Source organism: Rhineura floridana, chromosome 4 (assembly GCF_030035675.1).
Source record: "Rhineura floridana isolate rRhiFlo1 chromosome 4, rRhiFlo1.hap2, whole genome shotgun sequence".
In the NCBI taxonomy this organism is placed as follows: Eukaryota; Metazoa; Chordata; class Lepidosauria; order Squamata; family Rhineuridae; genus Rhineura; species Rhineura floridana.
In genome coordinates this window covers 172,692,322-172,703,965 of record NC_084483.1, presented here as the reverse complement: position 1 = coordinate 172,703,965, position 11,644 = coordinate 172,692,322, and the positions used below count along the sequence as shown (strand labels likewise).

The 11,644-nt window shown below is 43.1% G+C and overlaps 1 protein-coding gene across 1 annotated transcript in view; it reads left to right on the top strand.

Moving 5' to 3' along the window:
- Positions 1–302: 302 nt before the first annotated feature.
- Positions 303–11,644, top strand: part of CENPF (centromere protein F) — a 47,140-nt gene continuing 35,798 nt past the window's right edge. The window contains exons 1-5 of the mRNA XM_061625209.1: positions 303–389; positions 6,456–6,635; positions 8,487–8,683; positions 10,351–10,460; positions 11,524–11,615. Of these exons, the coding sequence (XP_061481193.1) occupies positions 6,474–6,635; positions 8,487–8,683; positions 10,351–10,460; positions 11,524–11,615 (561 nt within the window). The 5' untranslated portion in view covers positions 303–389; positions 6,456–6,473. The remainder of the gene's footprint in view (positions 390–6,455; positions 6,636–8,486; positions 8,684–10,350; positions 10,461–11,523; positions 11,616–11,644) is intronic.

Below are 11,644 nucleotides of genomic sequence, written 5' to 3'. Positions count from 1 at the left end.
GAATAATAGTGGTATAAATTTATAGTGTGAAGGAGGCCCTTGTGAAAGGGATACAACAAAACTCTGAAAGGATCTCCAGGCTGTTTCCTGTGCCGGTTGACAAAGGCGAGCACGTCCTAACTCCTCCTTTCTTCGTCATCCCAGCCAATGAGATTTGAAGAAGAATCAAACTCACCACTCACAAGCCAGACGGCGCCCCCCCCAGTAATTCTCTATTGGTTCAACTGAAGAATGCCGGAAAGAGATTGACGTTCTGGGCTGACCAATCGGCGTTCTCGATTGTCTCCGGCTAACCGACTGAGTCGGGGAGATGGTGGCAGGTTTGAATCCGCTGCAGCGTTTACAGAGAAGCTAAAAAGAGATCCTGGGGACTGCAGCGGCAAAGGAAGGTAAGAAAGTGGATCTTCCAGAGGGCACTGAAGGATAGGGATGGACTCGGATTTACAGTAGCAAATATACTTGTATTTTTATTTTATGCATAGCTCTAGTTTTGTTGTTTATTTAGTGTGTATATGTGTGTATATATTGTTCAGAATGCAGTTGTGTCTTACTCCTAAGTAAAAGGCATTTCTTTTTCTAGGTCTCATTAAGTTCAATAGGGTTTGTTGTTGTTGTTGTGTGCCTTCAAGTCGATTACGACTTATGGCGACCCTATGAATCAGCGACCTCCAAGAGCATCTGTCATGAACCATAGGGTTTACTTGCTGCTAAAAGTGTGGTGTAGTGGTTAAGGTGCTGGACTACGACCTGGGAGACCAGGGTTCGAATTCCCACACAGCCATGAAGCTCACTGGATGACCTGGGGCCAGTCACTGCCTCTCAGCTTCAGAGGAAGGCAATGGTAAACCCCCTCTGAATACTGCTTACCATGAAAACCCTCTTCTAGGATTGCCATAAGTTGGAACAGACTTGAAGGCAGTTCATTTCCATTTCCAAAAGTGCATCGAATTCCACTGGAATTCTCCAGTTGATTTGAGAATAAAGATAGTGATTGTTGCTTTTTAAGAGGAACAGTGCAATTTAATACATGTCTATGCATAAGTAAGTCTCACTGAATTCAATAGGGCTTCCTCCCAGGTAAGTATTTTGTATTTTAACCTTTTTGTACACCGCCCATAGAGCCACTCGCTATGGGCGGTCTATAAATGAAACAAACAAATAAATAAAATAAAGTGGGGTTATAGAATTGTAGCCTTACTTCCAGGTGGTGTGTATAGAATTGCCCAGTATCATGTATCTTGTGATATAAACTTTCATAGACCAGAGCTTGAAATGTTATTGGATTTATGAAATGTTATATTTGATTGCCAGATATATGGAGGATGGGAATCACTAAGATTGGCCTCTGCACTGAAATGTGCTGTGCCCTTCCATTAATTGCCCTTTTGGCTCCACTGTTTACAAACCTTTTTTCCTTTTCTGGATTCAGGTGTGTACGTACACTGACAGTAACATGAAATTGAATCTTCAAAGTGGGCTCTACTCACAAAAGGTTATGCCACAGTAAATATTTTGACTCTGTAGTCTCTTTTTTCCCTTTGCCATCCCTGTGTCTAAACTGTACCACTTTAGTCTGTGTGCAAAAATGCACATTCCTGAATGTTCCTCCATATGGAAAAATTCCCTGCACACAGAAAACTAGCATGTCAGTGAGAGGACTAGGTTGAATCTCTTTTCTATTTGTTTTTAGTGAGATGGATGCATTTTTTGGTATAGAGGAGCAGTCAGTTATGTGAATCCCCATGTGCAGTCCGAAGTGGCACAGCTGAGAGACAGTACCTCTGCTTCAGAGTAGTACAATCCAGTGTTTGTGGGGCTGGCCCTTCCTTAGGGGCCCAAAGTTCTGGGAAGGTGTAGGGTCCTGACGGGAACATTCTCCCATCAGCAGCCAAGACTTTTGTCACCCACAAAAATAGACTGTGCTTTTTTCCCCAGCTTTTGGGGCAAATAGAACTTTGGAGCAATTTTCAAGGGGATATGCTTACCTTAACTCACTTTATAAGGTGACCAAGGTTTTTTTAATTGCTTTTAAAATTTTAAGAATACAAAGCACAAGATTCTCCGTGTGCAGTCTTTCGGCTTGTTAGGACTTCCTGGAACACCTAAGGCACTTTGCGATGTTGGATGCCCCAGCAGAAAACCTTCAGCCATCCACATTGGAGATGTGCAGCTAATCTCCCCCCCCCAAACTTGACCCATTACCCTAGCTTGATTTGGAAATCACTGGGTGACCTTTGGATAGTCACTGTCTCTGATCCTAACCTATCTCACAGAGTTGTTGTGAGGATAAACTGGGTAGAGGGGAAACCATGTGTCTCCCCTTTGGTGCTTTGAAAGAAAGGTGAGATATAAATGTGATGATAAATAAATATTTCTTTAATGTCTGTATTAATGCAGCTGCAGGCTGCATGTACCTGGAATCTAGGGTCTCTGCATGCTCACCTGTGGAACAGATCATTGCTGCTATGGTATTTTAGAATATAGAATAAGCTTGGAAATTTAGTGTGTGTGAGAGAGAAAGAGCTCTAAGAATTTGAGAAACGTGTGCAACACTTTAACATAGGTCTATGGTATAGCAGAGTGGGGAGGAGAGCCTGGCTGGGAGTCCAGAGCCTGTGAGTTCAAATCCCCGCTCGTGTCTCCTGGGTGTAAACGGCCAGCTAAAGATCACCCCCACAGAGAGTGGCTCAGGGGTTATGTGCCCTGCCACCTGTGCAGCCGTGGGCAAGCTGCATAGTCCCAAGGAGCCCAGTTGTCCCCCGGCTCGCATTTGGGGACAAGGAAGGGGCTGGCTTGTGCAGCTGTAGCAAGCTGAGCAGAGGGAGGCAATGGTAAACCCCCTCTGAATACTGCTTACCATGAAATCCCTATTCATAGGGTCGCCATAAGTCGGGACTGACTTGAAGGCAGTCCATTTTCCATATTTTATTACTTGTCCCATGCTGACAATTATGTGACTGTAGGCTTTGCTGGTTTGCCTTTCACAAGCTATGAAACACTTACTCAAGGAGAGCCTCAGCAGTTACTAGACCTAAAGGGATCATTTGTCCAAGTCAGAGGGACAGCCACCTTGTGTTGAAGCATTCTCTCTGGAAAAATCAGACTTAAACTAGATGTTATGGAAATGGCATGGCTGATCCCAAAAGCACAATGAACAGGCAGCATGGAGGAGTGGTAGCAGCAAAACTTGCATCTTGCTACATATGACAGTGTTTTTTCAAAGTAACATGGAGCATAAATCAATCAATCTACTCCTACTAATCTTCGGAGAAGGACACTTGGTTGAATTCTCATTTTATTCAGATGCCATATTAGCTGTTTCCAAAGTTGCTTTTCAGATGTGAAGGATTATAGCTCAAAAGACCAACAGGTATCTGGTATCTGAAATGGAAAAAAATATGTGTGTGGGGAAGTCTTGAAAAAGAGAGTGTAGGAGGTGACCATTTATATGGAGCGGTCATTTGTAAACTTCCAGGGGAGTGCATACTGTGAGAAGCTGGCCGTATGTAACATCCAGCCTTATGATGACTCAAATGACGCATCTCTTCTGCTTTCCAATTAAACTACTGCATTGGTTGCCATAGGTTTCCTAATGAGAGCTAGTGGAAAAGGGACTGTCTGTACCTCCTTTGTCGGTCCACTCATGTTTCTGTGCTAGCTGCATAGAAAGAAAATCCCCTAACTCCACAACCAGTACGGAAGTGAAGCAGGATTACTCGGTTCCTTCTTTGCCAGTCTACTTGGAAGAAGGCAATTCCCCCCCCTACTAGCCTTCTAAGAGATTGCAGCCTGCATTTCCTTGCTGGCTGCAGAAGATTATTATCAATATTTTACTTGAAGGGATTTCACAATACAGTAAAACATATATAAGATAATGGCCTATATCAGCATTTCCCAACTAGTGGGCCACCAGATGTTGTTGGACCACAATTCCCATCTTTCCTGACCATTGGCAATGCTGGCTGAGGCTGATGGGAGTTGTGGTCCAACAACATCTGGTGGCCCACTAGTTGGGAAAGGCTGGCCTATATAAAAACAAAAACCACTCCACATATAAACAATTAAAAAACACTACATATATAAAAACAGTTGAACAATTTAATATATAAAAACAATTTCCAATCCAATATGGATACCAGTTGGAATAATAAAAATCTGCAGTTAGAAAACTTTTTTAAAGAGGAAAGTCTTCAACACATGCTGAAAAGACAATAGAGATGGCAGCTGTCTCATCTGTAATGGGAGGGAGTTCCAAAGGATAGGTACCACCGCACTAAAGGCCTGACTCTGACATTGTATGGAATGGCCACCTGATGAAACAGTATCTGCAAGAGGCCCTGATCAGAGTGCAGTGATAGTTGGGCGCAAAAGGCATGAGAATATATTGTAGTTTATCCTGGTCCCAAGCTCTATAGAAGCGCCTTGAACTTAGTCTGGAAGCTAAGATGGGGCCTCTGTTCTACACAGCCTGTGTGGAAATACAGCCTTCTAGCCTCTTAGGAGGCTAGTAATGTTTGTGGGTTTACAAGCGTGCATCTGAGTTACCCCACATTTCTGATCAGTTGTGAGGTTTTAATAAATCCTTACCATGTGGCCACATGCTACAGTGAGCATAGGAAGCTGCCTTATACCGAGTCAGACCATTGGTCCATCTAGCTCAGTATTGTCTACACTGACTGGCAGTGGCTCTCCAGGGCAGGAGTCTCTCCCAGCCCTAGCTGGAGATACCGGGGACTGAACTTGGGACTTTCTACATCCAAGATAGATGCTCTACCACTGAGCTATGCCCCTCACCCCTGTGACTGGCTTACAGTGTGGCTTCAGTGATTCTACAAGCAGTCACAATGTGGCAAATGCTAATCCGTAAACTAATGCAAACCATTGCCATATGCAAAACCTGGTCTCTCTTAGTGCAGAAATCTAAACCAGTGCAAACAGATTTTTTTAAAAAAGACAAACAATATGCAGATAGAGATGGGGAGGGAGATGCGGCAATGACCAAGATTCAGGAGCTGTAAAACATTACTTCATACAACTGTTACTAGCAGTAGAAGTTGACATGGTAGTTCATTGATAATACCTGGGGGGGGGGGGGGGTTACTTGCAACTTGTTTTAAAAACAAAATGCAAAGTTGGATTTCCCTTTAGGTGCAGATTACACAAGCTACAAACAGTGTATACTGGAGCAAAGGTCATTAAAATAGTACATATCCTGATAATACTCCCACGGTACTACTTGATAATGTGATCTGCCTCCCCCACCCCCAACCTGCATGCTCACACAATTCTCATGTAGTGTAAGAATATAGGAAGGCCTACTTACTAGAGCAGGTGTGTGAAACCTTTGGCCTTCCGGATATTGCGGAACTACAACGCCCAGCAAGCATGGCCAATGGCCACAGATGATGGGAGTTGTAGCTGAGCAGCTAAGTGCAGTCCAAGTTGCCATTAAATACGCGCAAGTTAGTGGGTAGTGCTGTCTCATATAGAGTGAAGGATACTTTTAACTTTTTGTTATGTTATGGTTCATTGATATACCCCTTTTTGGCCTAAAAGTCTCCAAAACGGTGAACAGCATATTAATAATAATAAAACATTCAATAAAATCAATCATCAAGACAATATATGCTAATAAAAAAAACCCTGATAGTGACCTACCTACACAGTGGACCAGCCAAAATATGATGGTGATCAGCTAGGACTATCTTCACTCAACCCAGTCACTGGCTCCTGTATAAGTTAATCCGCATCATTACTGCTCCTGGTCACTGGGGTGGGGTCGTGAGGGGCAGTGAAAACCTTCATTTTCTGCCCTTCCATTGATTTATGGGGTAAATGTTAGTTACACCTGCATTATTGGTGGTGTTTAAGTTACACCAAGCTCTGTGGGTGAGAGCAGTGAAATGAAAGGAGTTAGGAACAAGCCCCCTTTTTTGCCTTCTACACCTGTGTAACTTCAGCCAGCAGGGCATTCCCTCAGCTGTCATCAGTAGTTGCGCCAGGATAGGCCATTTATGTTGGCTGAAGGCCTGTTCAGTTGGAGAGATAGGCACATCCTAACCGTTCCCAGATAGCCTTTCCGAAGGTTAGGATTGCACTGTAACTTAATGTTAGTGTAATTGGTTTTGATACTTATAAACTGTTTAGAAGCCTCTTTTGGCATTAAGTGGCATATTTATTAGTATAATAACCTAGGGCTGTCTGGCTCAACCCTGTCACCCTCAGCTTTCAGATCTAGTCTCCATCCCCCTCTAGAGCGATCAAGCAGACCCCTATGCTTACTTAATCAACCCCCTTTTTAACTAGTACGTAGCTAAGGAATGAGACTGAAATACAGAATTTGTCCATTATTTCAATGACAGAGAAATAATTGTAGACAGTCAAGAGCAATGTCTTTAGTTCTTTTTCTTTTCTCTTCCCCCCCCATCCCTTTGTGATGCCTCTTGTGTATTAAGGGGGTGAAATCTGATGAGATGAGCTGGGCTGTGGAAGAGTGGAAGGAAGGCCTTTCCACAAGAGCCCTCCACAAGATTCAAGAACTTGAAAGTCAACTTGAGAAGCTTAAAAAGGAGCGACAGCAACGGCAGTTTCAGCTGGAATCTCTGGAGGCAGCTTTGCAAAAGCAGAAGCAGAAGGTAGTATAACTATATAGATTATATATTATATAGATTGCCGCACTGGGCTCCTGCTGGAGGAAGAGCAGGCTATAAATCAAATAAAAAATAAATAAATAATTATTATTATTTATTGAATTTATTTCCCCACTTCCTCCTGAAGAAAACCAGAGCAGCAAACATTAACAAAACCATTTAACAAAAAGAAGAAAAACATATTAAAACATCTCAAAGCACAATTACAATTTAAAACATTCTAAAACACAGTTAAAAATATTATAAAACACAGCTAAGAACATTCTTCTATCAGTGTTCTTCAGGTTGCCAGGAACAGTCCCCTTCAGCCATCAAATGTCTGGGTAAACAGGAATATTTTCAAATTCATCCTGAAAGTTAATAATCATTGAAACAGACAAACCTCACTGGGAAGGGCATTCCACAATGCAGAGCCACCCCTGAAATATAACACCAATTTCGAATATTGTGTGTTAAAAAACCTGCTAGTATATTCTCACAATTTTTTCATATTATATCCAAAGCATTTGCACAGTCTACCAGGGAGGTTGCCCGATCAAAAAATGGGATATGATTAGTCTGGCAGGATTTGTTCTTGACAAATCCATGTTGGCTTCTAGTTATCACTGCATTGTTTTCAAGGTGCTTACAGACTGGCCGCTTTATAATCTGATCCAGAATTTTCCCAGGAATTGATGTCAGGCTGATTGGTCTGTAGTTCCCAGTTCCTCCTTTTTGAAGATAAGAACAACATTAGCCCCCCTCCAGTCATCCAGCACTTCATCCATCCTCCATGATGTTGCAAAGATAATAGATAGTGGTTCTGAGAGCACTTCATCCAGTTCCTCCATTAGTCTAGGATGCAGTTCATCAGGGCCTGGAGATTTGAACTCATTCAAAGTAATTAGGTATTCCTTGACCATTTGTCTATCAATCTCAGGCTGCAAACCTGCCCCTTCAATTTGTACTTCATGTTTGCCATGAGGTTCATAGACCCTCTTCTGGGATAAAACTGAGCCAAAGTAGGAACTGAGCACTTCTGCCTTTTCTTTGTCATCTGTTATCATTTTGCCATCCTCACTTTTACTTTCCAACATTTACTTTCTCTGTCTTTTAGCTCCTCATCAACCATTCTGCTCTGCTGACCCCACCCCCACGACAGCCTCAGCGGCGGAAGGCAAGGAGGAGGGAAGCAGTGGGAGAGCAGGACAGTTGCTGAGGCAGTGCCCAGGCCACTCCTTACTATTCCTCTGTCTCTCAGCTGTCTGCCTCCCTCCTTCTTGAAGGAGAAGGTCTAAAGGGGAGGAGAGGAGGAAGCTTGGTGACCTGTTTGGTGGGGGAGGAGAAGAAGACACTTGGCAAGCCATGGGAGGGAGGGCAACCTGTTTGGGAGTCCCCGAGTGTGTGTGTATTTATGAGGGGTTGGCGTGCAAACAGCACAGGGGCAAAGCCTCTATTACAATAATATAGTCTAAATCCTTGTTTAAAAGAAGGATGTTGAGCCTTAATGAGTGCTATTTGCATAATAACTTATCAATAGAGTTTTATGGCTTTTCGTTTTTCACAGAGGTACCCAATATGGTGCCCCCCATATCTTGTTGTGTTACAGTTTCTGTCATCATGGCTGATGGTGTGGGATGTTGGAAGATGGAGTCCAACAACATCGGAAGGGCACACATTGGATAGCCCTGGTCTAATACCCAGATTATACTTTCAATATCCCTTTGAATGTTAGCTGAGCTTACACAAAATGAGTTTAGAGAAAAACAGTAGCTCTTCTCCAGAACTGAGCATCATGGTTTTCACAGAATAGCAGTGAAAGTCAAACCGAGTGTGCTCATGTGCTCTTCTGATTAGGTCGAAAATGAAAAAAACGAAGGGGCGTCGTTGAAGAGAGAGAACCAAAACTTGATGGAACTGTGTGATAACCTAGAAAAAACTAGGCAGAAACTTTCCCATGAACTTCAGATGAAAGAATCTCAAGTTAGCTTTCAAGAAGGACAACTTGTTTCAAGCAAGAAACAAACCGAAAAGCTAGAACAAGAACTTAAAAGGTGAGAAGCTATGAGCAGAGCCCCTCTTAAATATTAGGGAGGGTTCAACCGGCATGATTCAGCCAGCTTGTGCTGCTCCCTGCCACAAGTGTGTTTGACACACACACACCAGCCACATGCTCAGCTGCAATGAGAAAGTGGCCTACAAATCCATAGCCCAATGCATAAGGAAGTCACAAGATTCTGCTGTCTACCTCTGTTCCGCCAACATGTTTGCCTGCACTGTCTTCAGCACCATGAAAATGGGCCCTACACATGTACATCTATGTGACTAGTGGCCCATGTAGCCAGTGAACATGACAGAGTGCAGGGCTAGGCAGTCTGATCCCACAAGCCAGTTGTGTCTTGACTAAATGCTCAAGGATTGTCATTTTTTTTTTAAATTAGCAGTTTTCAAGCTGTGTGGTCATGGAATCATAAGGTCCCTTGGGTAGCTTGTCAGAGGTTACCCATTGAGAAGATCACATATATCCTACTGGGAGGAAGGGCGGGATATAAAACAAACAAACAAACAAATAAATAAAGCGGACAAACTTCCCTGAAGGACAGCTTGCCCACTACTGCTGACCTTCCCTCAAAATGGAGAGCTGCAGAACAGTGTTGGGTAACCTTGGTTCATGCAGGACAATGCTCAGACCTAATAGTGAGTGGTTTGGATGACTAGACAAGAGCGGCTTGAGTGGCACTGCTTTGTTTGAGTATTATAAAGCCTAAATAATGGTGTTTCACCCCCCAAGAATCTTAGGACCAGAGCTTGGAAAAGTTACTTTTTTAAAACTACAACTCCCATCAGCCCCAGCCAGCATGGCCACTGGATTGGGCTGATGGGAGTTGTAGTTCAAAAAGTAACTTTTCCAAGCTCTGCTTAGGACTATGGCTTGGATACAGACTAACATCACAGTCCTAGTTCAGTGGAACTTGGAGTATTCCCAGCATACTCACTTACCTGGGAGTCGGCTGTATTGCAGCCTTCTTTTGGCCCAAGGGTTGCATTCACCCATGGCCAGCCCTCCAGTGGGTGCATACAAGTAGTGGATGTGGTAACATATACAGGTACAACACACCCCCCCTCAGCTATCTGTGCAGATCAGCTAAGGAGAGAGGGCTGTTGCCCCCTCTTTGCTCATCAGATGATTGATCTAATGATTGGGAGGGGGCAATTTGCATCCCCTTCAGGGTGCTGGGCTATGCTCATCCCAACACTGCACCTACTTTAATTTTGTTTTCTTTTTGCCACCACCATCAAAATCAGTGGGGTCTTTGGGAACCAAAAAAAATTGCTCAGAGGCCAGATCAGACTTCCAAACTGGGAATTCACCATCCCTGCACTATTAGAAGCAAAGCTCCCAAATAAATATGCATTGAATTGCTAAGTAAGTTATTTGAACTTGGATCTCATTGGATTCAATGGGTCTTAAGTCGTGGCTAACTTGTCCCACTCATTTTAATGTGACCTAAGTTCAACTAACTTAGTCTAGATCCAACCATATATTTCTTGTCGCTAAGCTAACTTTCTGTGTCTTTGGGTTGTATTCAACTAAGGTTGTATTCAGAGTAGACCCACTGAAAGCAATGAAGCTAAGTTAGTCATGTATTAACTTCAGTCGGTCTACTCTCAGCAGGACTAGCACTGAATGCCACCTTTTAAATTTTTTTAAACAAACTAGATACAAATCTGAACTGGAAAGAAGTCAGAAAACACCTGTTGCCGGAGATGTATCTTTCAACAGCACACCACAGAAGAACTTCACTGCTCTTTCAACACCCAGTCACAATGGTACACTTTGTTCTTGTCTAACAACTGTATGAATAGAATTCTTTAACGTTTTTGTATGCCTCTGTTTTTAAAAGTTAGCCAATGCATAATTCTGCCCTCATGGCCAACTGCTATCCCATATTGTCTATTTATTGTGCTTTGTTTTTATCCTGAAGGCAAAGTGCCCAGACAGTGAATGTGTTTACATGTGACAGTAAGCCAAGGTTCTTGGCTTAAACCATACTGTGTATGAGTTGGGTTACTGGTGCATATAGCCCAGTGGCTATTGCTTTGTTCCTCCCCTGGTGTAGGTGAGTAAACAAACCAGGAAGAGGATAGCTTTGCATTATGTCTGAATCTAGGGTTAAGGTTTGTTTTATGCTAACAAACTGCTTGTTAACCAGCCATAAGTCATGGTTTGTTTTTGGATTACCAATCATGGCTTGTTATGGCAAAACAAACCACGATCCTGGGTTTGGATATAACATTAGACCAGCCTTTCCCAACCAGTGCGCCTCCAGATGTTGTTGGACTACAACTCCCATCAGCCTCAGCCAGCATTGCCAATGGTCAGGAAAGATGGGAATTGTGGTCCAACAACATCTGGAGGCACATTGGTTGGGAAAGGCTGCATTAGACTGTCCCCTTTCTGGTCTGTTTACCCCACAGACGGTGAATCTGTGGCCATCCAGATATTGCTGGACTCCATCTTTCATCAGTCTTGGCCAGAACGACCAGTGGTCAGTAATGATGGGAACTGTAGTCCAGCAGCATCTGGAGGGCCACAGATTCCCAGCCCTAGATTTATAAGCCACCATTCTAGCTGTCAAGAAACTCCTATGCTGGGGAGGAGTGAAGTGTGACTGGGAAGGCTACGTGCACTAGCATGCAGCTTTTGCACAGTATGGCTTATTAAATGAAGAACTTTGGTTTACCTTTGCATGCAAACACAGCCATGATGTATTGTAAAGGATGTCCCCTTATGGCCCAGTTTCATAGTACTCCGTATGGAAAAACATCACATTTCAATACTGTCATCCTTTTTATATAGCACATTGTGATGTTTCTATTTTTGCATTAACAGATTCAAAATTTGAAGAGTTGCAAGTAAAATACAATAAAGAAGTTGAAGAAAGGAGAAGACTGGAGGCAGAACTGAAGAGTGTGAAATCTCAAGTAACAGTTTAAAACATTGCGTAGATTAC